Genomic DNA, 27669 nt, shown 5'->3' with positions numbered 1-27669 from the left:
AATTAACATTATCCACACCCATCATTATTTTACAATGTCGCCTTCTGTAAGGTCACCTCTCAAGGTCCTAAACTCGAGTGAAAAAAGTCCCGCCTATCCAGCATTTCTTTATAATTCAAACCTTCCATATCTGGCAACATCCTGGTAAATATCCCTCTCCCGCTTAATAATATCCTTCTGATAACTGGACGACCAGAATTGGACACCGTATTCCAGAAGAGGTTTCACCAATGTTCTATGGAACCTCAACATGATGTTCCAACTCCTATACTCAAAGGACTGAGCAATGAAGGTAATCATACTAAACACTTTTTTGACCATCTTACCCACATGAGACACAAACCTCAATGAATTATGTTCCTGAACAGCTAAGTCCCTCTGTTCTACAATACTACCCAAGGCCCTACCATTAACTGAATAAGCCCTACCCTTGTTTGAGGAACCAAAACACAACGCCTCATGTTTATCCAGATTGAACTCCATCTGCCATTTTTCAGTTCATTGGCCCATTTGATCAAGATCTGTTTATAATCTGAGAAAACCTTCTTCACTGTCTACTGTGCTACCAATTTTGGTGCCGTCCGCAAACTTGCTAACCTTGCCTTCTATATGCTCATCCAAATCATGATCACAAATGCACCAGGAGTTACATACATTACATAAATCATCTTTCTCCATATGGGGATTTTTGCAATTCTGAAGGTCACCTGTGTTTGCAATGGCCCCGTTGTCGATACCGTGGGGTGATGGTGAGGCAATCCCCTTCAAGGTCTGGCGGTGGCTGTCACTCAACAGCGGTTGCCAGGGTAACTAATGGGGGAATCCCTCCAAAGTCCAGCTGTCAATAAGTGGTGGTTGCCAGGTTAACAGATGGGGGAAACACTCCAAGGTCCAGTGGCAGCTGTCAACCAGCAGTGGTTGCCGGAGTAACAGATGGGGGGACTATTCCTAGGTCCAGCTGTCAATCAACAGTGGTTGCCAGGATAACTGATGGGGGATTCCCCCAAAGCCCAGCTGTCAATCAGTGGCTGTTGTCAGGGTAACAGATGGGGAAATCCCCTCCAAGGTCCAGCTGTCAATCAGCAGCAGTTGTCAGGGTAACGGATGGGGGAACCCCTCCAAGGTCCAGCTGTCAATCAGCAGCAGTTGCCAGCGTCACTGATGGGGAAAACCTTCCAAGGCCCAACTGTCAATCAGCAGCGGTTGCCGGGGTAACGGATGGGGAAACACTCCAAGGTCCAGCGGCAGCTGTCAATCAGCGGCGGTTGCCGGGGTAACCGTGTCCCTTTGGAAGCTGGTGGCTTGTCAATCAAGCCGGAGGCGGTGGCGCAGGGCGAGCAGCGACAAAAAAAACAAGCGGCCGTCCGCCCGGGCATCGCGCTGCGGAGATGGCCGAGGTAAGGGGAACATTTGCTCATTCGCTGGGCCGTGCATTCGCTTCAATGCAGCCTCCCGAGTCCGAGCCGCGGGGAAGGGGGAGTTGCACATTCATATGGGGGGGGGCAAGAAAAATAACACCGGGAGCAAGGAGACATCCCTAAGCCTATTGCATTGCTGCAAATACAGGGTGGGAGGTTGAATGAGGGACAAGATCCCTTGTAACGAGGGAATCTCAAATCTTGCCCCTCTTTGTTTGGGATCGATTCCAAAACGCGGCCTTCCTGGGCAATCCAGCATCAGGCACGGAAGATGATAGCTCACTCCGCGCGTTGTGATTGCATTTTAGATTTTGCCCATTTTAAAAATTAGAAATGTATGTGTGTTTGCATAATTATGCATTTATTTGTCGAAAAACAGTTTCGTTCAGAGGCTGTATTCCCCGATGGACCCGCATATGTTGCTGTAGAGATATAATAAAATTGTCTATCTTCAGCGTTAATCACGCATTTCCTCTGTTTAAAAAAAGCACAAACAGCTGTTGCTTACAAAGGGATGGAAAGAGAAAGATTGACAAGAGGATTGTTTGAAGAAGGAAAGAAAGGCCAGATTTTGCATGACCTTTGTACTCTCTTACAGGAGCATGTGATTCATTGGCAGAGCAGCCTTCTGACTTCAGTGAAAAAAATGTTCCAAAAATTGTGTTTGGCAATAAATAACAAATGTGGTATCAGCTGTTATTTAAGCTTCACATATTGGAAGTGCAGTCCCCGTTGCTTCAGTGAGACGATACCTTAGCTCAAATATTTATCCTTAAGTGACTTCTTGAGGGAGAATTTCTGCATCTTTCTACATATCTACAGTAATGGCACACAGGTTTGTTTGCAGATGAAGGTATAGTCGGCAGACGTGTATCAGTGCAGAAATAAAAGTGATACTCCTGGTTGCTTTGTCAAGTGTAACATTTTAAAAATGCAATTAAACCAAAACAACTGAGGATGCTGTAAATCAGAAACAACAAAAAAAAACAGAAATTGCCGGAAAAGCTCAGCCTGTCTGGCAGGATCTGTGAACAAAGAAATCAGAGTTAACATTCCGGGTCCAGTGACCCTTCCTCAGAACTTTTAAAAACTTACCTGTGTCTGTCTCAGTTTAATCATTTGTCTCATGATACACTGCTGATGGAGCTATTGGATCAGACTCAATGAGTCCACAACAGCCCCAGATGTGAGGTGGGGAAAACCCCTGATGGGGGGAAGAGATTTGGGAGCAGTAGACCCTTGAGCATTGTGACCCTAACCCTGCTCTACATTTCAAGCAGATCAGAGAACTGAGGAAGACCATTTCGGCCATTTAGCCTGCACTGGCTTTTCAAATGAACATCATTCCGGAGTGCAAATTTCCTGCTTTTCTCCATGTCACTGCACACTATTGTTCTCCAAATAGTCATCTGTTGTCCTCCTGAATGCCTGAGTTGATCTTCCACTTTGGCTCCATTTGTCCCGTGCACTTCCTGTATCCCTTGACATCATTAACATCCAGAAATTTTTATCAATTTCTGCCTTGGATGTTCTCAAGGACTGAGCCTGCAGTGAGCTGTTAGGATCTCAAATGCAGAGCCTGAGAGTGTGCTGGAGGCAGATTCAGTCAAGGATTTCGAAAGGGAATGGGACTGTTCGCAAAGATGGAATAGTGTGCGAGGAAAGGGTGGGGAACGGCACAGAGTGAGTTACACGTTTGGAGGGCCAGTCCAGAGACAAGAGGCTGAATGGATTCCTGCTCTGAAGCTCTCTGTTATTTTTGAGTGAAGCCCAGTATTATGGGAAAACACCAAGATAGGAAGCTAATAGAGGGGAGAACAGAGAAATCTGGGAGCCAGTGATTAGGCAGTGCCAAGTACTGGTCATAAGTGAAGGGGTCTTAGTGCAGCAGGGACATTCTGGTGGGTGGATAAGTAGAAGTTCTTAAAAACAAAGCAATTGTAATTATGGAACTTGTTTCGAAAATTCATGATATTCCAAAACGACTTTGCAGCCAGTGACATGGCTTTGGAACAAAGTCACTATTCTACTGTCGGAAGTTGAGGCAGCTAATTTGCACACAGCAAGATCCCACAAATGGCTGTGTAATAATGACCAAATCCTTCATTTTAATGAGAGGTAAATGTCAGTCCCAGAGTACGGGGGATAGTTCCCAGAGTGTCCTTAAACATAGCACCACAGAATCTTTTCCAAACATCTGTGGGCACAGACAGGTTCTCAGCTTAGTGTCTCCTCTCTTACACAGCACCGTCCATAGTTCCTCATTTCTCAGGTTACCAGCTCGAGTCTCTGGTGTTAGATTTGTACCCATGACCTCCTGACTCAGAGATGAGGGTAACATCTACTGAACCACAACTGGTATTTCACCAATGCTGCAGCTAATTGTAAATGTAATCTATTTTTGTAATTACATTGGGAAATATTTCGCCTGCTTTAAAGGCATTTACCAGTAAAAGAATCCCTTACTTAATTTAATTGAATGGCAAAGAAACTTCACACAGGCACCCATCCAGTGCTTAAATCTTAGATGGACTTTTTAGTTTGACATCCAGTTGCACATTCAATTCAGTAGAGATAGTCAATCTCTCATGTAGATTTAAATTACCTGCGACATTTAACCTGGTTTTTTCTATTTAACAATTACACATTTATAAATGTGAGTGACTTGTGTAAAAAGGTTTATTCATCTTTATTCGGGGTGCTGCCTCGCCTTTGTATGGGAAGAAATCACAGTGGGTCGTGTACTTCTGTAGAGCTGGGATCTGATTTTGGAAGGAAGACTTGGGGGGTGGGGGGTTGGTGGCATTTGTGAACACCATGATCCCGTAGAGATTTGTGGCCAGTAGGTTACACAGATAGGAATAGTACCTCCAGCCAGTGTTTATGAATCCAGCCAGTTTACTTTGGGTTTGCTGATCAACATGCAAAACCAGAGCAGCAGGTACTAGTGGACCAACCCGTCAAGAATCCTCAATGTAAAAGTAACCAGCCATTTGCCTTTTCATACTGTTATCCTTTATTCCTTTATTCATTTACAGGATGAGGGTATCGCTGGCTAGGCAGCATTTATTGTCCATCCCTAATTGCCCAGAGGACAGTTCAGAGTCAACAACATTATTATGGGTCTGGAGTCACATGTAGGCCAGGCCAGGTAAGGGTGGCAGTTTCTTGCCCTAACGGGCACTAGTGAACCAGATGGGTTTTTCCAACAATCGACAGTGGATCCATAGTCGTCATTAGATCCTTAATTCCAGATATTTTATTGAATTCAAATCCCACCATCTGCCATGGTTACCTGGGTCTCTAGATTAATAGTTCAGTGATTATACCAGTGGGCCATTGTCTCCCCAATCTGGTAATCCTCAACTCCACTAACTATTGTCTTCTTCCTATAACCCTTCATTCTTTTACTGATTAAAAATCTCTCTGACTCAGCCTTGACTACATTTAATGCTACAGATTCTACAGCTCTCCTCGGTAAAGAATTCCACAGATTCACTACCGTCTGAGGAAATAATCCATTCTCATCTCTGTTGTTAATGGGTGTGACCCCTTATTCTGAGATTATGCCTATCGGTTTTAGACTCTCCCTCAAGGGGAAACAGCTTCTCCACCATCTATCCTGAGAATCCTTAAGGTTTCAGTAATGTTGCTTTTCAGTTTTCTAAAGTCCAAAGAGAATAGGCCCAACCTACTCAAGCTGTCCCCATAAGACTGTACTTCCTAAGTTGAACCTAGTGAGTGTTCTCCGGACTGTCTCCAAAACCAGTTTGTGTTCCCTTAGATAAGAGAGCCAAAAACGTTTACAGAATTCTAGGTGTAATCTGAGTTATTCCTTGTATAATTTAGCAAGACCTCCCTATTTTTGTAGTCCATGACTTTTGAAATAATGATCAAGAATCCATTTTCCTTCCTAATTACCTGCTGACTTAAATGCTAACTTTTTGGTGATTTCTGTAGTCCTCCATTTAAAAAAATTCAGCTCCTGTATTCTTGCTGCCAAAACAAAAAGTGCACAATTTCCTAGCTTATGTTCCTCCTGCCAAGGTTTTGCCCACATGCGTAACCTCTCTATATCCATCTGTAGACTCTGTGTGTCACCCTCACCACTTGCCTTCCCACCTACTTTTGCATCATTCGCAAACTTGACTGCAGTACATTCACTTCCCTCATCCAAGTTGGGAATATACATTGTGAATAATGGTAGCCCTGTCACTGATCCCTGTGGCATTGTAATAATGACTGCAAACGACACCCCTTCTCTGTTTTCTGTTAGTGAGTCAATCCTCCATCCCCAGTAACATGGACTCTTATCTTATTAAATAGCCTAATGTGTGGCCTTATCAACACCTTTTGAAAATCCAAATAAATTAGCATCACTGCTTCCATTTATCTCACTTGTTACCTCCTCAAAGAAAAGTTTTAGGGGGATAATGGCAAAATGCAGGCAAATTGGATAAGTTTAGTTTGGGAACCTTGGTTGCATGGATGAGTTGGACCAAAGGACTTGTTTCCATGCTGTCTCACTCTATGACTCTATGATTCCAATTCTAGTCAATTTGTTGAGCGTTATTTCCCGTTCCTGAAGCCATGGTGACTCTGCTTGATCATATTATTCTATCAGCTGGCCTTTAGTTCCATTAGTTTCCCCTGTACTCTAGTGATAGTTAATGTATTTATTTCCCCTCCCTCACCTATTGTCCCCTGATTATTTAGTAAGTTTAGAATGTTATTAGTGTTCTCTACAATGAAGACTTCCCTGCTGGTTCTCCACTATTACCTCCCTAGCCTTGTTCTCTTAAGGGGCCTACATACACTTTGGCCTTTCCCTTCCTTTTTGTATATTTAAAGAAGCTTTCACTGTCCGTTTTTATATTAAGTACTAGCTTATGCTTCCCTCTTTAGATTTGTTTTTGGTTTTTAAAACTTTCCCAATCCTCTAGCTTAAAACCAAGCTTTATCACATTGTATACTTTTTCTTTTAATTTGATAGTGCCCTTAACTCCCCTGGTTAATGATAGTTGGTTTCTCCTCTTCCTAGAATCCTCCTTTTTCACTGGGATAATCTTTGTTATGAGCCACAAACAACATTCCCTCTATTTTTCTTTCTGACCATGGGGACCTTGGAGGTCCACGTGCAGTGACCAGTTCCGGAACCAAAATTGTATGAATTTCAGTATCAAGTGGTTTGCTGTTTAACGCAATGATTAACTGATCAAATCAAACAGCCCGTTCTTTTGTTTGTGTGTAACAGACAGAGTATAGACTGTATCCACACAGCTCACGCTTGCAAAGTGCAAAGCAAAATGACTCCTGACAGTTGTCACTCCAGAACTGGGTAGCATTTGCTGAGCAATTCCAAGTGTGCTAACAGTTAGTAGCAACCAATTCAGGATAATCGGATAAAATGAGCTTGTAACATGGCTTGTTTACCCTTGCGCTTCCATAATCAAGAACCAAATCTCTGTAAACTAAAGCAATTGGCATTTTTGAATTATTGTGGGAGATTGGTGAGCTTACAGTTCCCTGTCACTCTCTCCATAGCAGTGTTTTGGCCAGTTGGTGTTGCAGTGGTAATGCCACTGGACTAGTAATCTAGTGGGCCCAGATTACTCACTGAGAATATGAGTTCAAATCCTACCAGGGTGGCTGACAGGGTTTAAATTCTATTAATTAAGTCTACAATAGAAAGCTAGTCTCAGTAATTATGCCCATGACGTTGTATTGTTGGTTTTGTGAATGTCCTTTAGGAATATAAATCTGCTGTGCTTGCATGGCCTGGCTTACATGTGACTCCAGATACACTGAAACTGTCAGTTCAAGGGCAGTTAAGGATAGGTAACAAGTGATGGTCACATTTCATGAAAGAATAATAATAAAACCAGTGAGCATCCTATTCTGCTATTGTGTAAATTGACTTGATCATTTGTAGTTTGGCATTTTTTTTTGTCCTGATGAGTGCAGGACACAAAGCATTGGCAACATGTAGAAAACCAAAGTTGCTGGAAATGCTCAGAAAATGGTCAGAAAACAGAGTTAGCATTTCAGGTCCAGTGACCCTTCCTCAGAACATGAAGGGTCACCCCAGACCCAAAACGTTAATGCTGTTTTCTCCTTAACAGATGCTGCCAGACCTGCTGAACTTTTCCAGCAACTTTGGTTTTTGCTCCTGATTGACAGCATCTTTTGGTTTTTATTTCATTGGCAACATGTCTTTGCTTTCTACAACACTCAGGCTTTCTACTGCCGTCTGACTGTGCTGCTAGTTAGTTCCATTCCCTATCAGTTTTTAGTTCACATTCGAATCATTTGGTCACACACTTTTGGCCTGACAACTTTTGAAAGAAGATGTGGAACCTAAGAGATGGACCTTCCCTCTTCACTGCTCCAAGTGAAAGGCTGGTTTGGAAAAAAATCAAACTAAATAATCTACTGTGCATTTCCTAAGGTCCAGACTTGCAAATGAGAAGAGTGGGCAGCACGGTGGCTCAGTGGTTAGCTCTGCTGCCTCACAGTGCCAGGGACCCGGGTTCAATTCCAGCCTCAGGCAACTGTCTGTGCAGAGTTTGTACATTCTCCCCGTGTCTGCGTGGGTTTCCTCCGGGTGCTCCGGTTTCCTACCACAGTCACAAAGATGTGCAGGCTAGGTGGATTGGCCATGCTAAATTGCCCGTAATGTTCAGGGATGTGGAGATTAGGTGGGTTATAGGGGAATGGGTCTGGGTGGACTGCTCTGAGGGTCAGTATGGATTTGTTGGGCGGAAGGGCCTGTTTCCACACTGTAGGGATTTGATGAGTAAAGCCACTATCCCACTAAGTGGTGAAATGATGGTGTGAGAAGTCTGTGGTATCCTGTCAGTTGTTAGCATTAGGGACATCTTGAAGGAAATTTCTCTTTCTTTCTTTCTTTCTTTCTTTCTCTCGCTTGCCCTTCCTTCTTCCAGCCTTTGAAAAAAAATTGAAGAGCGAAATATTGCCAGTGTTGGACATATCATAAAAAATGGTGGCAATGCTCACCCGGGAGGTGGAGAGAGAAAGGAAGTTTGATGACAACTCACTGACCTGAAACTAAGCCCATCTCCTCTCTCCATCGATGCGGCTGAGTATTTCTAGCATTTTGTTATTTTCTTTTAATAGATAATCCCAAGTGGCTGTTGGGAGGATTTAGATGAGCTGACAAGGATAAAAGGTAAAGTTCTTATTGAAAAGCAAAGCTGAGATTCTATTTTCCTTCAGGTAAACAAGCAGGATCGACGCTCTCTCTTGTGGCGTTGTGGTAGTGCCCCTACCTCTGAGACAGGATGCCTGGGATCAAATCCCACCTGCCCCTGGGATGTGTCATAACATCTCAGAACAGTTGATGCAAAAATTTAAGGGTAAAAACAGGTTCAGCGGGGTTTGGGGCAGAGGTTGGGATTTAAAGCTAGATTCCCCAAGGCCTCTGATCCTACAACTTGTGCCAACCGTGTCTCAGGTCCAGTTGGTACGAAGAGCTCTCGGGTGATTTTACCTGCAAGCCTCCATCTGTGGGTGTGACCTGATAGCTATGAAGTATTTTCATGGTCTGATTGGTTCCCGCCCCTCCAGGTTCACAATCTTCAGGAGTTGCGGCAGAGTGCCTCGTTGGCAACAAAAGTCTTCATCCAGCGAGACTACACAGATGGCATCCTGTGCCAATTTCAAACCAAGTTTCCACCAGAGTTGGAGAGTCGGGTATGTTAATATTTTCATTTTCCTTTTGCAGAGGCCTCCATTGTGGCCTTCTCCAGTGGTTCCCCTGCATCACAGATGGCAGTTTCTAGCCAATCCAGTTCACCCCCTGTGATACCAAACAACAATTTGAGACACCAAATACTGAAAAAGCTACAGGCCCTGACAACATTCCAGCAGTAACACTGAAAACTTGTGCTCCAGAACCTGCCACTCCCCTAACCAGGGCTGTTCCAGTGCAGTTACACACTGGTATCTACCCGACCTTGTGGAAAATTGCCCAGATATGTCCTGTACACAAAAAGCAGGACAAGTCCAACCCGGCCAATTACCGCCCCACTGGCCTACTCTCAATCGTCACTGATGGAAGGTGTCATCGACAGTGCTATCAAGCAACACCTGCTCAGTGAGACCCAGTTTGGCTTCTGCCAGGGCCACTCAGCTCCTGACCTCATCACAGCCGTGGTTCGAACATGGACAAAAGAGCTGAATTTCAGAGGTGAGGGTGACAGCCCTTGACATCAAGGCTACATTCTATCGAGTGTGGCATCAAGGAGCCTCAAGGAAACTGGAATCAGCGGGTGTCGTGGGCAAACTCTCCAATGGTTGGAGTCATCACTGGCACATAGGAAGATGGCTGTGATTGTTGGTCGTCAATCATCTCAGCTCCAGGACATGTCTGCAGGAGTTCCTCAGGGTAGTGTTCTTGGCCCAAACATCTTCAGCTGCTCCATCAATGACCTTCCTTCCATTGTGAGGTCAGAAGTGGGATGTTCACTGAAAAAACAAATTAAAGATTGGTCCATTGCGAAGTGTAAAAGGATAGAAGTTCAAATTGTAGTTCTGAGTGTGTTGAATGCTGGCAGAGAAAAATTCTGTTTACCTGTTTGTACTGAAATCTTTACAATGACAACACTTGTGCTCCATTTCAGTGCAGAAGACTGGGTAAGGATGGGCAGAGACAGGCTGGCTATCTCGGGGAAACAAAGAAAGTTAGCATGTTGTTGCTAGACTAGTCAACTAGAACATCAGGTAATGTTCTTCGGATACGGGTTTGAATCCCACCTGGGCAGATGGTGGAATTTGAATGTGAAAAAGAAGGATCTGGAATTAACTGATGACCACAAATACACTGTTGCTTGTCAAAAACAAAAGCATCTGGTTCATTTAGGGAATGCTCTCACCTGGTCCGGCTGACATGTCATTCCAAATCCACAGCAATGACGTTGACCATGAATTGTCCTCTTGAATGGCTTAACAAGCCATTCTCTTGTATCTATGGGCAACTGGGGGTTGCCACAAAAGCTGGTCCAGTGACTGATGCCCACATCTTGTGAATGAATAAAGAAGTATTCCTGACTGCCCTTGTAGCAGCAAGTTGGTAACCAAAGTATGTGCCATCCTAACTAGGTCTTATTGAGTTCTGCTTGAGGAATGATCCGTATTATTGGCCCTCTGTGTAATTCCTGGCCTCTGCTTGGGTAACTAGTCATCACTGCAGGATTGTGGGTAAAATTAGATCCTTGTCCTTGGCCTAGATTGGGGTGTGGCAGGAAAAGGGGGTCGCAAATTGTTGAGCATAGAAGATTAAGAGATGATTTGATTGAGGGGGGTGGATAATAAGGTAACCTGATACCGTCAATAGACAGACACTATTCCCAGTGATGTGGGTGTCAGGAACACTGAGGGTATGTAACCATAAAGCCCTGTCGAGGTGGGCAAAGTCTAACCTTCAACAGATCACCCCCTAAACACCTTCCCCACCCCACCATCTCCCCCGGCCCACAGGACCTGACCTATGCATCCCACTTCCAAAGGAGCTAGGTTGAGTGGTTTTCAGCCAGTGGGAATTCTGGATTCCTCTGGCCCAGGAACTGGATTACGGAATAACAACTGAAAGAACTACGGATGCTGTATATCAGAAACAAAAACAGAAGTTGCAGGAGAAGCTCAGCAGGTCTAGGCAGCATCTGTGAAGAGAAATCAGAGTTAACGTTTCGGGCCTGGTGACCGTTCCTCAGAACAGGGTCACTGGACCCAAAACGCTAACTCTGATTCCTCTTCACAGAAGCTGCCAGACCTGCTGAGATTTTTCAGCAACTGGATTACAGAGTTGTGCAGTTTCAACCCTCCTCAGAAATCATCTACCTGAGTCAAGTAGACGTCCTGACCCACCCAACACCCCGAACCTCCTCCTGCTCCTCCCAAAACCAGGCGAATCGCAGGGGTCACACAAGGAACCTCCACTCGCTCACACCATCCCACTCTGTCTTTTCTGCTTCCCGCAAGACCTTGTACATAGCACATTTTGGGACATGTCACATTGATTTTGCTCCTTCCAACTTTGAAATTGTACACCTTGGGTTGACCTCATAGTAACTGGTGGCCCTCCCATGTTGTATGATGATGACTGTCAGAATCCAGGATTCAAAGCATTGCACATCGGGTCCCAATTAATCAACCTGAAAGCAAATCACAAAACTGTACTGACTAATTGCAGCTTTCTCAGTGCTGGAGGAGCTAATGGATCCCTTACTGAGATCATAAACTTCAAAGCTACCAAGGTCCTTGGTTTTACTGCCAAATTCTGCTACGACAGACCTCTGTTTAATCATCACTTTGGTCACTAATTTGCCTCGATGTTTGTGTTGGAAAATTTCACATCCGGTTGCCACTGATTCTGCCCTGTAATACTCCCCACAAAGCTTGGCACAAACCTAAAGGGAGAAGCTTTTAAAAACCACTTTGTTCATTACTCCCAAGCTGCGTCATTAAGTTGAAGAATTGTGCTGTCACAAACATTTTAGACTTGCTGACCAGTTAATTTGCTTCAGTTTGTTTTTTGTTTTAAGTACTCTCAATAGGAGGCAGGAATCGTGGCTGGGTTTCCTTTCTGAACTGCGGCTGAAAGACTCTGAAATTGATGAGTGAGTTATTAATCCAGTAACACAACCTCTGCATTACCATGGCACAACGGAATGAGCTAAATAGGTCTAATGTCCTGTAAATTCTTATCTTCCAAATACTCTGAGTGGTGTTCCAGAAGGAACTAATAGTGTAGAGGCTTAGCTGATGCTTAAAGTTTGTTTATGAGCTGTAGGCTTTGCTGACTGGGTTAGCATTTATTACCCATCCCTAACTGCCCTTGCATAAGTGGTGAGAGTCCACCTTCAGTGGGTCACTAGAAAAGCAAATGGACTGTTGGCATTTTACCGCATAGGGACTGACATGTAAAAATAGGGAGATCTTGCTGAGACCATACAAGGCAATAGCCAGATCATGGAATACTGTGATTATTTTTGGCCCACTTATCTAAGGAATGGTTGGAGATAGTCCAGAGCAGGTTCACCAGACCGATCCTGGGTATGGAGGGACTGTCTTATGAGGAGGGATTGATTGAATACGAAGTGACCTTATTGAAACAGACAAGATTCTGAGGGGACTTACAGAGTCGATGTGGAAATTAGCTGTGGGAGATTCGGGGACTAGAGGGCATCATCTTAACATTTAAGATAAGATCAATTTAACATTTAAAACAGAGCTGAAGAGGATTTTCTTCTCTTAGGGGAATGAATTTGTGGAATTCTTTACCACAGAGGACTGGTGAAACTGGATTGTTAGGCCGAGAGGGAGAGATTTCTAATCAGTGAGTGTCGGCACGGTGGCTCAGTGGTTCGCACTGCTGCCTCACGGCGCCAGGGACCCGGGTTGGATTCCACCCTCGGGGGGAGAGTTTGCACAATCTCCCCATGTCCGCTTGGGTTTCCTCTTGGTGCTCCGGTTTCCTCCCACAGTCCTAGGACCTGGAGGGTGGGTGGACTGGCCATGGGAAGTTGTCCCATAGCGTCCAGGGATGTACAGGCTAGGTGGGTTAGCTATGGGAAGTGCATGGGCACAAGGTAGGGGGGATCTGGGTAGGATGCTGTTCAGAGGATTGGTGTGGACTCGATAGGCTGAATAGCCTGCTCCCACGCTGTAGGGATTCTCTGTTCAGTGATGCCAGGGTTAGGGGGATAAGCGAGGAAAGTGGATTTGGGAATCATCAGACCAGCCGTGATCTCACTAAATGGCAGAGCAGGCTGAATGGCCTACTTCTGCTCCTACATGGTCTGATTCTTCATGAACAGCTGCAGTCTGTATATTGATCTAGAGTGATATGTTCATATCTGATGAGGACATTTGATTTAATAACTGAAAGTAAAAAGCTAGATTCTGTAATGACAGCTGTGGAAACACTGGACTGTTGGAGTATCGCATCTATGTTTCCTATTGGCCAGAAGGACAGGTAAATTGCTCTCCTTAGTCCAATCCTTATGTGACTCCAGTCCCCAGCAATGTGGTTACCTCTTAACTACCCTCCGAAACAGCCCAGCAAACCATTCCATCATAATCAGGAAAGTGGTCAACTTCTCACTGTGGGCAAGTAAGCGTGGACAATAAATTCACTCCGTGAATTTAAGGTCAACTGTGAGGTGCAGATTGGAGGAGTTACACATACTCACACGCAGGGATCTCCCCTCGACAGACAAAAGAAACATAGATAACAAAGTGTGGAGCCTGATGAACACAGCAGGCCAAGCTGCATCACAGGAGCACAAAAGCTGACGTTTCGGGCCTGGACCCTTCATCAGAGAGCTTTTGTGCTCCTGAGATGCTGCTTGGCCTGCTGTGTTCATCCAGCTTCACACTTTGTTATCTAGGATTCTCCAGCATCTGCAGTTCCTATTATCTCAGACAAAAGAAACATGTCCAGTTATTGTGCCATTTTTGAATTTGACGAGCAGCACTTCCTTGTTACATTCTCCTTGGCAACATCTCCACCGGTTAGAAATTGCTTTGACAACCAGTCAGCATCCTTTTCTAATGCAGTATAAGTTGTTGTTCCCTCGAGATTTCACACTTGTGCGTCTGTCCTGATTAGTGTGAGAGATAGAAATCTGTGACAGGTACCTTTTTTTCAGCATTAAATATAGTCTTAAGACAAAGCTCTGCATGCCATGTTTCCTCGCTGGTAGTGCAGAATTCCTCAGCTTTTAACCCCATCGCCTGCCGTCCAAGGGTGGAGTGGCATCTTTGAAGGTTGAAGATAGAGTCGCTAAAGCGCAGCTATTTCTGGGTTGGCGGGGGTGGGTGGTGCTGTGTGTATTTTCTGCTTGGACCCTATCTGGCTGGCAGTAGATTCCACAGTTTGTCAGACAGTGAAAGGAGAAATCTTGCAGTGAGATCAAAGGGATATGATCCTCACTGAGCATTCCCCCCAACACTACCCCACCCCCAATTTTCTCAGTGGCTGAGTTTTGCCTAAAGACAGAGTGGACCATGAGTTAGTGAGCCTCTCCAACACTCTGTCTCTGTTTGTTGATATTTCAGGTTGAAAGACACTACTTCGAAGAAACAGTGAAGACCTTAAACAATTATTATGCGGAAGCAGAGAAAATCGGTGGGACATCCTATTTTGAAGGCTGCATGGCTTGTATTACTGCCTATGTCATCTTCATTTGTATGGAGACCCGTTATGAAAAGGTATCATAGGAACTTTGAGAAACCTCTGTGTTTTGTGCACAGTTTTTGCAACTGAGCAGGTAAACTGTGAGATCAGCGAGATGGGGCAGTTTTGGTTTAGCTGATGGTCTTTCAGCACTTTAACACAGCTTTCTTTCTAACCTGTCTGGTCCCCTCTTTTGAATATTAGTCTCAACTATTGATTAGTAGCTGTAGAGTTCTAATGAAAAGGGAATGCCATCAGTTCGATCCGGATTTGGCATTTAGTCAGTTTGCTATATACTTGCTGTACCTGTACATTAACATTTATGATTCATGCACAAAGACACCCACATCCCCATGAATCTCAGAGCTTTGCCATCTCTCATCCACAAGCATCCATTCCCTCCATCACCGATGCTCAGCAGCAGCAGTGTGTATTCTCTAAACCATGCCCTGCAGAAATTCACCAAGGTTCTCAGATTGCCCCTTTCAAACCCACAACCACTTCCATCTCGAAGGATAAGGGCAGCAGACATATGGGAATAAAACCGCCTTCAAGTTCTCCTCCAAGCCACTCACCGTCCTGACTTGGAAATAAATCACCGTTCCTTCGCTGTCACTGGGTCAAAATCCTGGAATTCCCTCCCTAATGGCATTGTGGGTCAACCCACAGCAGGTGGATTGCAACGGCTCAAGAAGGCATCTCGCCACCACGTTCTCAAGGGCAACTAGGGACGGGCAATAAAAGCTGGGCCCAGCCAGTGATGCCAACATCCCACAAATCAATAGAAAAAAAAACTATTTAGATAAGATGATTCCTTTATGTTGCTGCCAGAATGGTCAACTTCGCACTTTCTTACTTAATATTCCTTTTTAAGGAACTTTGCCTACTCACTTAACTTATCTATGTAGAATCATGGAGTCATTTTGCATAGAATCAGACCCTTTAGTCCAACTCATCTGCACCGACAAGCCATCTGAATCTGACCTAGTCCCATTTGCCAGCATTTGGCCCATATCCCTCTAAACCCTTCCTATTCATGTACCCATCCAGATTCATTTTAAATGTTGTAATTGTACCAGCCTCCACCAATTCCTCTGGCATCTCGTTCCAGCCATGCATCACCCACTGTGTGAATGAGTTACCATTCAGGTCCTTTTTAAATCTTCCCCTCTCACCTGAACCCTTTCCCCTCTAGTTTTGAACTCTTCCAGCTTCGGAAAAAGGACCTTGGCTATTCGCCCTAATCATGCCCCTTGTGACTTTATAAACCCCTAATAGGGTGACCCTTCAGCCTCTGACACTCCAGGGAAAATAGCCCCAGCCTATTCAGCCTGTCCCTGTAATTCAAACCCTCCAACCCCAGCAACATCCTTGTAAATTTTTTCTGCACCATCTCAAGTTTGTCAACAGCCTTCCTACAGAAAAGCAACCAGAATTGCGAGTTGTATTCCAAGGGTGACCTCACCGATGCCCTGTACAGCCACAACATGACCTCCCAAATACATTACTCAATATTGTATACTAAGTATATTCCCCTGTCAAACATTGGGAATGCCATCTTTTTGAGCAAGATATAGATCAGTTTTATTAAAAATCTGAAAAAGTAATGTCAATTCTAGATAGTCTGAGCCAGCATAAACCCAATGTCTTAACTTAATTGAAACATATAAAATAATCAGAGGGTTAAATAGGGTGGATAGGGAGAGCCTTTTTCCTAGGATGGTGACCGCGAGCACGAGGGGGCATAGCTTTAAATTGAGGGGTGAAAGATATAGGACAGATGCCAGAGGTAGTTTCTTTACTCAGAGAGTAGTAAGGGAATGGAACGCTTGCCTGCAACGGTAGTAGATTCGCCAACTTTAGGTACATTTAAGTCATCACTGGATAAACATATGGATGTACATGGAATAGTGTAGGTTAGATGGGCTTCAGGTCGGTATGACAGGTCGGCACAACATCGAGGGCTGAAGGGCCTGTACTGTGCTGTAATGTTCTATGTTCTATGTCAGTCCATTGAAAATACCTTAGGTACAGATACTAGCTATCTTCTTTCAGGTTTCCTTGTGTTTAAAATACTCATTGTACACAGAGTAAGCATTTTCATTAAAATGGAGGCAGTCTTTACCCAGTATTCACATCTGTGGAGAAACATCTGTTACCCCTGGCATTGCAGCCAGTGCACATTTAACAATCAACCCCTGAGATAGAGAGATTTCACTGCCCCTTTGGATGCTGGGACAAAAGGTCGCCATTCCACAAAAGCAGTTTCTTACATAAAATTTGGATGTGGAGAGGGTGTTTCCTCTTGTGAGCAAATCTAAAACTTCAGATCGCTGTTTCAAAATAAGGGGCACCTATTTAAAACAAAGATGAGGAGAATTTTCTTTCTCACAGTGGGCCATCAGTCTTTGACACTGCCTTCCTCAAAAAAGTGGTGGATGTCGAGTCTTTGAATATTTTGAAGGCAGAGATAGATGGATTCTTGGTTCAGCAAGGGGTGAAAGCTTAACAGAGGTCGGTGGGAATGTAGAATAATCAGATCAGCCATGATCTTACTGAATGGCAGAGCAGACCCGAGGGGCCGAGTGGCCTACTCCTGCTTCTAACTGGCGTGTTCCCATGTGATTGGAACATTTGCTGAATGTGGATTGCTGCCATTGCCCTTACCCATTCACCCTTGTACCTTCCTTTCTGCTTGCAGCATACTTACAGAGTCTCCGCACACTGGTTTTGAGACTTGGTGTTTGATAGAGAGGAGGGTAGGTACTTAATGCTTGATGTCTAGTCACGTCTGCTACTGTACCTCACAGTCCAGCCATGTCACCAGAATCCTTCATGTCTGGCCACTGGAGATTGTGATCCAATGGGTTTCGCTAATGCAAGAAGCCAAACTCTTGAGAAAATTGTTCTAGCCAGCAGTCACAGCTGAGTGGCTCCTTACTGATGGTATTCTTGGAGCTGTTTCAGTTACTTTAATGAACAGTCACTGGAGAAGGTATGTTGGCAAAGTGTGACTTACCCTGGGCACCAGGAGATCATGGCAGGGGGTATAAAATAGCCCATTTGATCTCCTTTACAATGTTTCAGCTTTCTGCAAGAAACAGACAACCACTGTTGATGGCAATACAATCTACATGGGAACTCGCTTTCTCGTTTATTCCCTCTGTTTTGAAAAGTACCTTTTTAATTCCAGGATGAAGCCAAATGTGATGTAGATTAATCGGGAAGACCTTGACTCAGAGGGTGAAAAGTTAGAGGAGAGTCCAGATTTGATTTTATTTTTCAGACGTTAAATATAATTGACACATTGTACTGCTGAAATTTAAGAACAATTAGATGTTTTTTTCCAGAAATGGTGATCAGGCTTTTAAGAACAGGGAGAAGGAACTGATTTGATGCTTGCTTTGAATTTACGGAGCAAACAGGCCATTCAGCCTATCTGGTCTGTGCTGGTGTTTGGATTTCACACAAGCAGCCAGCGCCCTACTTCATGTCACGATATCAACAAGTCCTTCTGCAGCATTCATTGCTGAATGATAAATGCTCCTTCAGGGTCTATACTCGTAATCCAAGATGGATGGTTTCTTTAGAACAGAGAACGTTACAGCACAGTACAGGCCCTTTGGCCCTCAATGTTGTGCCGACCTGTCATACCGATCTGAAGCCCATCTAACCTTCACTATTCCATGTACGTCCATATGCTTTTCCAATGACGACTTAAATGTACTTAAAGTTGGCGAATCTACTACCGTTGCAGGCAAAGCATTCCATTCCCTTACTACTCTCTGAGTAAAGAAACTACCTCTGACATCTGTCCTATATTGTTCACCCCTCAATTTAAAGCTCCCTCATGCTCGCCGTCACCATCCTAGGAAAAAGGCTCTCCCTATCCACCCTATCTAACCCTCTGATTATTTTATATGTCTCAAAAAGACAAAAGGGGGTATAAAATAACCCATTTGATCTCCTTTACGATGTTTTAGCTTTAGACAGCTCTTGTCTCTTTAGACAGCTGTTCTGCAATTTCAGTGCCAGTGCATCAAACGAATTGGTGGGAGTGGCATGGTGGCTCAGTGGTGAGTGATGCTGCCTCACGGTGCTAAGGCCCTGGGCTCATTTCCGACCTCAAGCGATGGTCTGTGTGGAGTTTGCATATTATCCTTGTGCCTGTGTGAGTTTTCTCCCACAGTCTGAGGATGCGCAAGTTAGGTGAATTGGCCATGGGGTGTGCTGGATCACAGGGATGAAGTGGGCCTGGGAGGGATACTTTTTGGAGGTTCATTGTGGACTCAGTAGACTGAATCGCCTGCGTGCACTGTAGGGATCCTATGATGATTCTGTGAATTCTCACTGTCCAGGATTTGGAGCAACACTCAGACCAGGTCTTGCAACAGGGAACAAAGAACAATTGATTTACAAATAAAGAAAATAGGTGCAGGAGTAGGCCATTCAGCCCTTCAAGCCTACTTTTTCATTCAATATGATCATGTCGAATCATCCAATTCAGTGTCCTGTTCACTCTCCCTCCCTATACCCTTTGATCCTTTTGGCCCCAAGAACTGTATCCAGTTCCCTTTTAAAAACACAATGTTTTATTTCCTTCAAACACTTTCTGCAGCAGAGAATTCCACAGGTTCACCACTGTCTGGGTGAAGAAATTTCTCCTCATCTCAGTCCTAAATAGCCTAGTCCATTATCCTTCGACTGTGAGCCCTGGTACGGTGCTACCTGGTCATTGGGAACGTCCTTCCTGCTCAAAATAAAAGAACTGGGGATGCTGTAAATCAGGAACAAAAAGAAAGTTGCTGGAAAAGCTTAGCAGGTCTGGCAGCATCCGTGAAGAAAAAAAATCAGAATTAATGATTCAGGTCCAGTAACCCTTCCTCAGAATTAACTGCATCTAACCTGTCTAGCCCTGTTAGAATTTTCAAGGTTTCTGTGAGTTTCCTCCCTCCACCCTCCATTCTTCTAAACTCGAATGAATATAATTTTAATCAAACCAGTCTCTCTTCATACATCAGTCTTATCATCCCAGGGATCAGTCTGGTGAGGCTGCAGCCTTTACCTCTTCTAAAGAGAGACGTGAGTATAGATATCCGTTTCTCAATCCATCAATGTCTCAAGTTTAATGAAATAACTGCTCAGAGGCTGTTATCCCATGACCAAGTCACCCTTTCTTTACATGTGAACTGTACATGGGCTTGGAGCCAGTCCCTAGACTGAGGAAACTCTCTGAATCTCCTGAATTACTATCTGTCAGCCAGCCCAGGCTAACAACCCGCATTAAGAATCCCATAGGAATGACATCCATCTGGCTCATTTAAAATGCTAATTCCTTATGTCTGTATCTCTCCATATCCCCATACTTTGTGTTATCTCCACAACCTCCTCCAGGCCTGCAGTCCACCACAAAGTCTACTCTTCCAGTTCTGGCCTCTTGTGCCCACTCCATTGTCCTTTCTTCCTCAAATTGCCTTCATGAGCCAAGTTCCTTAACTCTGGAATTCCATCCCTTCTTCACATACTCTGTACCCATCCTCCACTCACATCCCTAACCCCCCCCACTCTAACTACGCCAACCTCTTCAGACCTCTGCTCCTAATTGACGTCTTGCACCCACTTCATGAGAAACTGGCCCAAATGCATTTTTAAAATTAATTTTATGGTTGTTGTCTGACTGAGCTCCTGATTCTGTGAAGAATTTAGATGTTTAGAAGAATAATATGTAATCTTATTGAAGCATAGAAGATCCTAAGAGGAGTCTACAGGGTGGATGACGGAAAGGTGTTTCCACTTGGGCCTGAGAGTAGTCCTTGGATGGGCAACAAATCCTAGCAACGCCCTCATTCCGTGAATGAAATTTCTGAAAAACTAAGGAATGAAATCTGGTGATCGCCTGTGCTATTTAAAAGTTTCCTGCCTTAACTCCAAAGCTTTTAGACAATGTGCTGGCTTTTTCATAGCGTTATCCAGTTGGTTCACTCCCTTGCTGTTCTCCTACAACTTTGCAAATTGTCCTTTTTGAAGTATCACTCCATTTCTCTCCTAAAAATTACCATTGAATTTGCTTCTGTTTGGCTCTCAGGCTGCATATTCCGTAACATGGTAACTGCCAAAGAGTACTGGGAAATTACAAAAACATTTTCCCCTTTACCTCGGACTCTTTCCTCATGTAGACCTGAAACTGTTGAGCTGACAGGAACCCAAATTTGCCACAGTGTCCCCTTGATATGGTTCACTGATGATTTTGCTAACCTGTGGATGTGGAGGTGATGGTAGGTCAGGGTAAATGCTCTGGGATCACAGGTTTGAATCTTACAATGACTTGCCAAAGCGTTTATAGTTTTCAAGATTCAGATAGATAGACACTCTTCACAAGTCTGTCTTTTAATCAGTAAGGAAAACCAAGGGCTATGTAGTAAAGGCACGAAAGTGGAGCTAAGGATGATCAGATCAGTAATGATCTCATTGAATAGAAGAGCAGACTCGATGGGCTGAATGGCCTACTCCTACGTCTCATGGCCTTTGTGGCGCCCATGCTGCTAGAGTCACCTGCTTCTCTGTTCCTTTATAGGTTTTGAAGAAGATTTCTAAATACATTCAGGAACAAAATGAGAAAATCTATGCGCCCCGAGGATTGCTGATTACAGATCCGATTGAGAGAGGGCTGCGTGTTGTATCCTTTGACAAGTTTATTTCAGAGTTTGATGCTATTAAACCCCACATGCAGTGCTCAACACATGCAGCCCTGGGTAAATATGTTCATGTTCCAGCTTTGAAACAGGCCATTTGGCTTCAACGGATCTGTTTACGCTCCGTATTATTCCATCTAATCCAAACTGTTTTCCCAAAGTTTCATACTTTGTATGAGACCCCAGAGTGACCTGCAACAGTGGGGGAGAGGCGGGGGGTGCAGGGAGAGGGGTGTTGAGTGGGGGTATTTTAAAACAGCTGGGAGTTCCCCACAAGAAGGGTAGCCTACGTCTTTAAGAGGCTGAAGCAGCAACCGACGATTAAACCACCCCCTCACAGTCAGTGGACTTTGAAAAAGCATCTCACAACCGTCACGTTGCAGTCGGAGCTCCACGTCTTCTGTAGCTGCCTCGGACTTTATGATCCCAAGATCTTGACCCTGTGGCCCCACTCCAGAGTTTGGGTACTCCTGATCTAGTTATGTTGGCATACATGCTATCCTTTACTCCCTCTGTGTTTATCTATCTCCCGTTTCAGTGTATCAGTGCCGCTCACCTGGATCATTCTGTGTGATAGTGTGCCCCATATTCTCACCACCCTCTGGAGAAAGAAACTTCTCCTGGAGCTGTTTAGCACTCTTGCCTCTGCTGTTCAGACCATTTGATACAGGAGCTGGGATGTCATGTTGAGGTTCTACAGGACGTTGGTGAGGCCTGTTTTGGAGTACTGTGTATAATTGTGGTCACCCTGCTATAGGATGCTATTAAACCAGAAATGGTGCCAAAAAATTTAAAAGGATGTAGTGAGATTGGAAGGTTTGAGCAATAAGGATAGACTGCAATTTTTTTTCCCTGGAGCATCCAAAGCTGATGGGTGACCTTATAGAGATTTATATAAACACAAGGGGCTTAGATAAGACGAATGACCACTGTCTTTTCTTCAGGGTGGGGGAGTCCAAAACTAGAGGGTGTAGGTTTAAGGTGAGAGGAAAGATTTAAAAGGGTAACTTCTTCACGCAAAGGGTGGTGTGTGTATGGAATGAGCTGCCAGAGGAAGAGGTAAGTGCAGTTACAATTATAACATTTAAACGGCATCTGGATGGGTACGTGAATAGGAAAGGCTGCAAGGTTATGCAGGCAAATGAGACTCGAGCATTTTAGGAAACCTGTTTGTCATAGACCATTTGGACCTTAGGGTGCATTTTCATGCTGTCTGACTCTGTGACTCTCCCAGTTGGATTTATTAGTGAGTGCCATCTGTTTCTGAACCCGTAAAATGCAGGATCAGAAGTATGCCATTCAGCCCATCAAGTCTGCTTCACCATACGATCAGATTATCACTGACCCCTCAACTCTAACCCCACAAGCCTTGCTGATTAAAAATGTTTCTGCTTCTACCCTGCCAATTCCCCAAAGAATCTTTGTAGGATTCAATAAGGTTTCCTCTCATTCTTCTAAAGTCCAGTGAGACACAGTGAGTTCTAAGGAAGGGTCACCAGACCCAAAACGTTAACTCTGTTTTCTCCGCCACAGATGCTGCCAGACCCACTGAGCTTTTCCAACAACTTTGTTTTTGTTCCTGATTTACGGCATCCACCGTTCTTTTGGTTTTTACAATTTAACCAACCTCCCCTCATAAAGTGCTCCCTCGATACCTGGGATCAACTCAGTGAATGTTCTTTCGAACTGCTTCCATTGCCAGCATATCTTTCCCGAGATAAAAGGGCCAAAACTGTTCATTATACTGCAGTTGCAGAATAACCAGTGCCTTGTAGAATTTTTGTAAGACTTTCCTATTTCCATATTCCATTCCCATTGGAATAAAGACCAAATTTCCACATGCATTCCTGACTATCTGCTGGACTTGGATGCTGGCTTTTTGTGGTTTGTACAGATCCCCAGATTCCCAAATCCCTCTGTAATGCCATGTTCCACAGTCTTTCTCCAATTAAATAATATTTGGCTCCTCTATTCTTCTTGCCAAAGTGTGTAACCTCAAATCTTCCCATATTAAATTCCACCTGCCAAGTTTCTGTCTTCTTGCTTAAACCTGTCATTATCCCTCTGCAGTGTCTGTGTAGCATCCAGACTACTTCCTCATCAAGTGGCTAACCCTAGTCTTGGGTCGCTCCACAAAGTAGAAACACCTTCGCTAACATCTGACTTATCGAACCCCTTCATTCTCTTCAAAGGAAATTGGATATTGAAGCTCCGATGGAGGTGCAAATAAAGATTTACAAAGATTTTCCGGAACTTGGAGAGAACTGCCATCAGAAAGACTGAACAGGTTGGAGTTTTTTATCTGGAGAGGAGAAGCCTGAGAGGTGACTGAGCTTTAAGAAGTTGAAGGGATCCAAAGGTATAGACAGAGAGAAGATATTTCCACTTGTCAGTGATAGGAAATTGGAACTGGAGACAGTCAACATAAGACTGTCACATATAGACACAATCAGTGATTCAGGAAAAAGGATTTACCCAGAGACTGGTGAGAACGTGGAACTTGCAACCACAGTTTCGATGCATTTGAGGGGAATCTGGCTAAGTACAAGAGGGAGAAACGAGTAGAAGCATGTGTTAAGGTGAGATGAGGAGGTGGTATGGGAGAAAGCTCACGTGTCCCATAAACAGCAACGTAGATCCTATGGGCTGAATAGCCTCTTTCTGCACTGAATATGTGAAAGTAATATCCCCATTTCAGCAACATGCAGAGATTGCATTTGTGTTCATCATGAGACTGCAGTTTGTTCCCGATTCCTGAGGCACCCATTCAGTTCTGTCAGTCCTATTCACAATTTACAAAGCTATCCGGCCCACATCACCCTCCTTTTGCGCTTTAGAAGAAGTTAGCCACCGTAAGCAAGATATTAATCCCCAGGCACAGAAGAGACCTTGATTCAGAGTGTCAGGATTTAAGAGTACAAAGGTGGACTGCTTTGAAAAAATGTGACTTTGCGGAGATCCACCACATAGTTTGCAGTTCAAAGAGTTTTTATTTATATTCATTCATGTGATAAGAGCATCACCAGATAGGCCAGCACTTATTGCCCAGTTAACAGTCAGCCGTGTTGCTGTGAGTCTGGAGTCACATATAGGCCAGATCAGGGTAAGGATGGCAGTTTCCTTTCCTAAAGGGCATTATTTTCACCAGTTATTGACAGTGGATTCATGGTCATCATTAGGCTGTCAATTTCAGACTTTTTTTTTGCTGAACTCAAATTCCACCATCATCTGCCATGGTAGGATTTGAACCTGGGTCCTCAGAACACCATACCTGAGTATCTAGATTTATAGACCAGCAGCAGTATCACTAGGCCATTGCCTCCCCCAGCAACCAGCTTCCTCCAAATGGCAATGGATCCCAGTCAAAAGGAATGGGTCTTAAAAAATGAGAAGGGCACATAAGATGAAGTGTGTCGATTTTGAGACAGCTGGGAAGGCTGGTGGAGGCATTTTCATTGCAAAGGGTAGGTGACTTGTGGATTAGCTCAATACCAATGTTCAAATGGCAGAAGTATCTTTATACACCTTAAATAAAAGATCCTGCATTTCCATGGCACCTTTGTGACCTTGCAATGTCCTGAGGCATTTAAAAAGTACTCGTTTTGCAGCGATACGATGTAGGAAACGTGATTTCCAGATATCGCACAGAAAGATCCAACACTGCTGACTGATGGCCAGTTTTAGTACTGTGGGTTAGACAGGGGCGGGGGGGGGGGGGGGCGGATCTTGGAGAATGACTTTAGAGAGTTGAACTGGAGGAACTAGAGTGGCTGAGTATGAGGGCTCTCGAAAGAGAATAAATAAATCTGCGGAGGGAGAGGATGAGGTTGTGAGCTCACTGAAAAGGGTTTGGATCTCCTTTACTCAGACGTTTCTTTTTCATCAAATGGAACACTTGTGCAGTTGTGAGTGAAGCGTACCCTGCCAACTCAAAAGCAGTGGTATTGGTTAAATGGCGTCAGCCCCCCGGTGACCCAAGGAGCAGTTTCTCGAGTTGAAAATCACTTGTTTATACATCACCTCCAACGCTCCACGCATCCATGACACTGCATCACCCCCTCAACATTGTGCTGACCTTTCAAACTGGGTCTTGTGCTGAACTTTCTCAAGTGGTGCTCAGGCTGTGAGGGCCCTAAATACATAAATATAAGTGATTGCTTTCTACAGTCATCCAGACTGACGGAAACACAAGATAGCTTTGGATGATTGTGTTTAAATAATGTACAAGGCTCCAGGAAGAGTGCACGAAGTTAGAATGCTCGGAGAGCCAGTGCGAACATGATGGTTTGAATGACCTCCAGCAGTGTAATGATGCTCTGTTTCAGGTTAGTTCATTGTGCCTGTGACAGTTCTTTGGAAGAGTTGCCCAGTGCATGCATCCCAGTCTTTAACCCAGAACCCCACATTTTCCTATTTCATGTATTTACCAATTTCCCCTTGCTGGTCAGCCAGTCAGTTTCATGTCATTTCTTCGCTTTTGCGCCCAGTTCTTCCGTCCTTCCTAATGAAGCCATATGGCTCTGCACAGCCTTCCCAAGTTGTCTGCCGCTGCGCCCCCCCCACCCAACCCTGGCCCATGGTGTTCTGTTTTCCTGAACCCACTTCCCTCCAGATTGAGATTGCGATCTACGAGGACAGGTGCAGCAGTGGCAGCAGTGGTACTGGGAGCAGCACAAGCAGTTGCAGCAGGGGCTAGCATCAGGCAACGGACCGAATAGCCTTCACCAAACAACCTGCTCCTTTGCCTCTTCCCTTCCTGTGGGAAAGAGAAGTTTATTTTGCAATAACGAGACTTTCCAGTATTTGAGCATCGCACGTTCATCGTGACCCCTTCTCTGAAAGATGATAAGAGAAGAAAAGGAACTCAAAGCAAGTGAACTGTTGACACCGTCCTGCTGACTCAGAGACTTTGATCTCATCCGGAATGCAACGTTGGAGATGATGATATCTTTACAAGTGTTTTTAGTGTAAATAATGTTCGTTAACGGTAAGTTGATCTCTAAGACTGAGCTGATTTTGACCTCCTCTACAATAGTTCCTGAATTCTGTCCTCCACTCCCCCAATCCTGCTCCTGGATCTGGATAGGATTTGGTCCAGTGTGTGGCTCTTCCACCTGGTCCTAAGCCAACTTGAAAGCCACTTGCCACTCTGAAGTTTTATTTAAGGTGGCACAGTGGCTCAGTGGTTGGCAATGCTGCCCATCAGTGCCAGGGACACACTCTCTTGCCATTGTCCACATAGAGTTTGCACATTCTCCGTTGTGTCTGCATGAGTTTTCTCTGGGTGCTCCCCCCAAGTCCAAAGATGTGCAGGTCAGGTGGATTGGCCATGCCAAATTGCCTGTAGTGTTCAGAGTTGTGCAGGTTCGGTGGGTTTGCCGTGGGAAATGCAGGGTTACAGAGATAGGGTAGGGGTTTGTGTCTGGGTGGAATGCTCTTCGGAGGGGCAGTCTGCACCTGGTGGACTGAATGGCCTGCTCCCACACTGTAGGGATTCTATGATCATACAACCTCCGGCATCCAATTGGTTGACAAATATTTTTTAATCCACTTTCAATTTTTTCACAACATGTTGCTGAAGTCTTTTTTGTCTTACAGCCTTCAGGACAAATGCAAAAATATCCCATTTCAAACATTTGATTATACAGTAGCTAAATGGGCCAGCCAAAAGAAACTTGGCAATCAGTTTCTCCTGTCGTATAAGTTGTTGTTCCCTTAGAAATTTGGCACTCTTGCATTTGTCCTGATGGGTGTAAGACTAAAAACCTTCCACAGCATGTGTTTCCTCTCAGCGAGCACTGCATTACAAAGTGAGTAACTCAGTAACAAGTAGTGTTCCAAGTATTTTGCTCTTAACTTGTTGTTTTAAGTGCCCGACTACACTTTATTATGTCCTCAAGGCTGCTCACGGCAGAAATCTCCAATTGCTGGAGCTGTTTCCTGAGGAGATGCTAATGCCAGTCTGTGTGGCAAACGTTCCCATCTCTTTCCCAACTCCCCCCTCCCCTCAACAGTTGATCAATGTGCTGACACTGCCCAGGACGGTACAAAGGTACTTTTCAATTTAAGATAATGGGTAGGATTGCCGATCGAATAGCATTGTCTTAGACCCTCCGGGAAATTTTCCCTGAGTATGTAATAAAGCATCTCATAATAAATAAGTATAAGAGTCGACCGTTTGGTCCATCGACCCTTTCTTCACCATTCGTGAAGATCATGCATGGATGATCTGTTTGTGATCTCAACTCCACACTCTTGACTCTCCTGCGAATCAAAAGTCAAACTTGCCCTTCTCCTGCTGTCAAGGGGAGAGATTTCTGAAAGCTAATTCGCTCTGTATTTTAAGTGGGCACCCGTTCAT

At 44.4% G+C, this 27669-nt stretch overlaps 1 protein-coding gene across 1 annotated transcript; it reads left to right on the top strand.

The window, feature by feature from the left end:
- The first annotated feature begins 1187 nt into the window (after positions 1-1187).
- On the top strand, positions 1188-27480 carry LOC125461725 (golgin subfamily A member 7B-like). Its single transcript, XM_048550808.2, has 5 exons — positions 1188-1397; positions 9006-9131; positions 14499-14651; positions 21191-21292; positions 25921-27480. The coding sequence occupies exons 1-5, from the start codon at positions 1389-1391 to the stop codon at positions 26002-26004; spliced, it is 474 nt and encodes a 157-aa protein (XP_048406765.1). The 5' UTR covers positions 1188-1388; the 3' UTR covers positions 26005-27480.
- The last annotated feature ends 189 nt before the right edge of the window (positions 27481-27669 follow it).

The sequence above is a fragment of the Stegostoma tigrinum genome, chromosome 20, assembly GCF_030684315.1.
Source record: "Stegostoma tigrinum isolate sSteTig4 chromosome 20, sSteTig4.hap1, whole genome shotgun sequence".
Lineage (NCBI taxonomy): Eukaryota > Metazoa > Chordata > Chondrichthyes > Orectolobiformes > Stegostomatidae > Stegostoma > Stegostoma tigrinum.
Note: the sequence above shows the minus strand (reverse complement) of the source record. Positions and strands in the feature narration are given on the sequence as shown.

What these genes read in the sequence shown, in the direction of transcription:
- LOC125461725 (XM_048550808.2), top strand. An exon ending in CACCAGAGTTGGAGAGTCGG is followed by an intron (nt 9,132 to 14,498) that starts GTATGTTAATAT and finishes TTGATATTTCAG; the next exon opens with GTTGAAAGACACTACTTCGA. An exon ending in TGGAGACCCGTTATGAAAAG is followed by an intron (nt 14,652 to 21,190) that starts GTATCATAGGAA and finishes GTTCCTTTATAG; the next exon opens with GTTTTGAAGAAGATTTCTAA.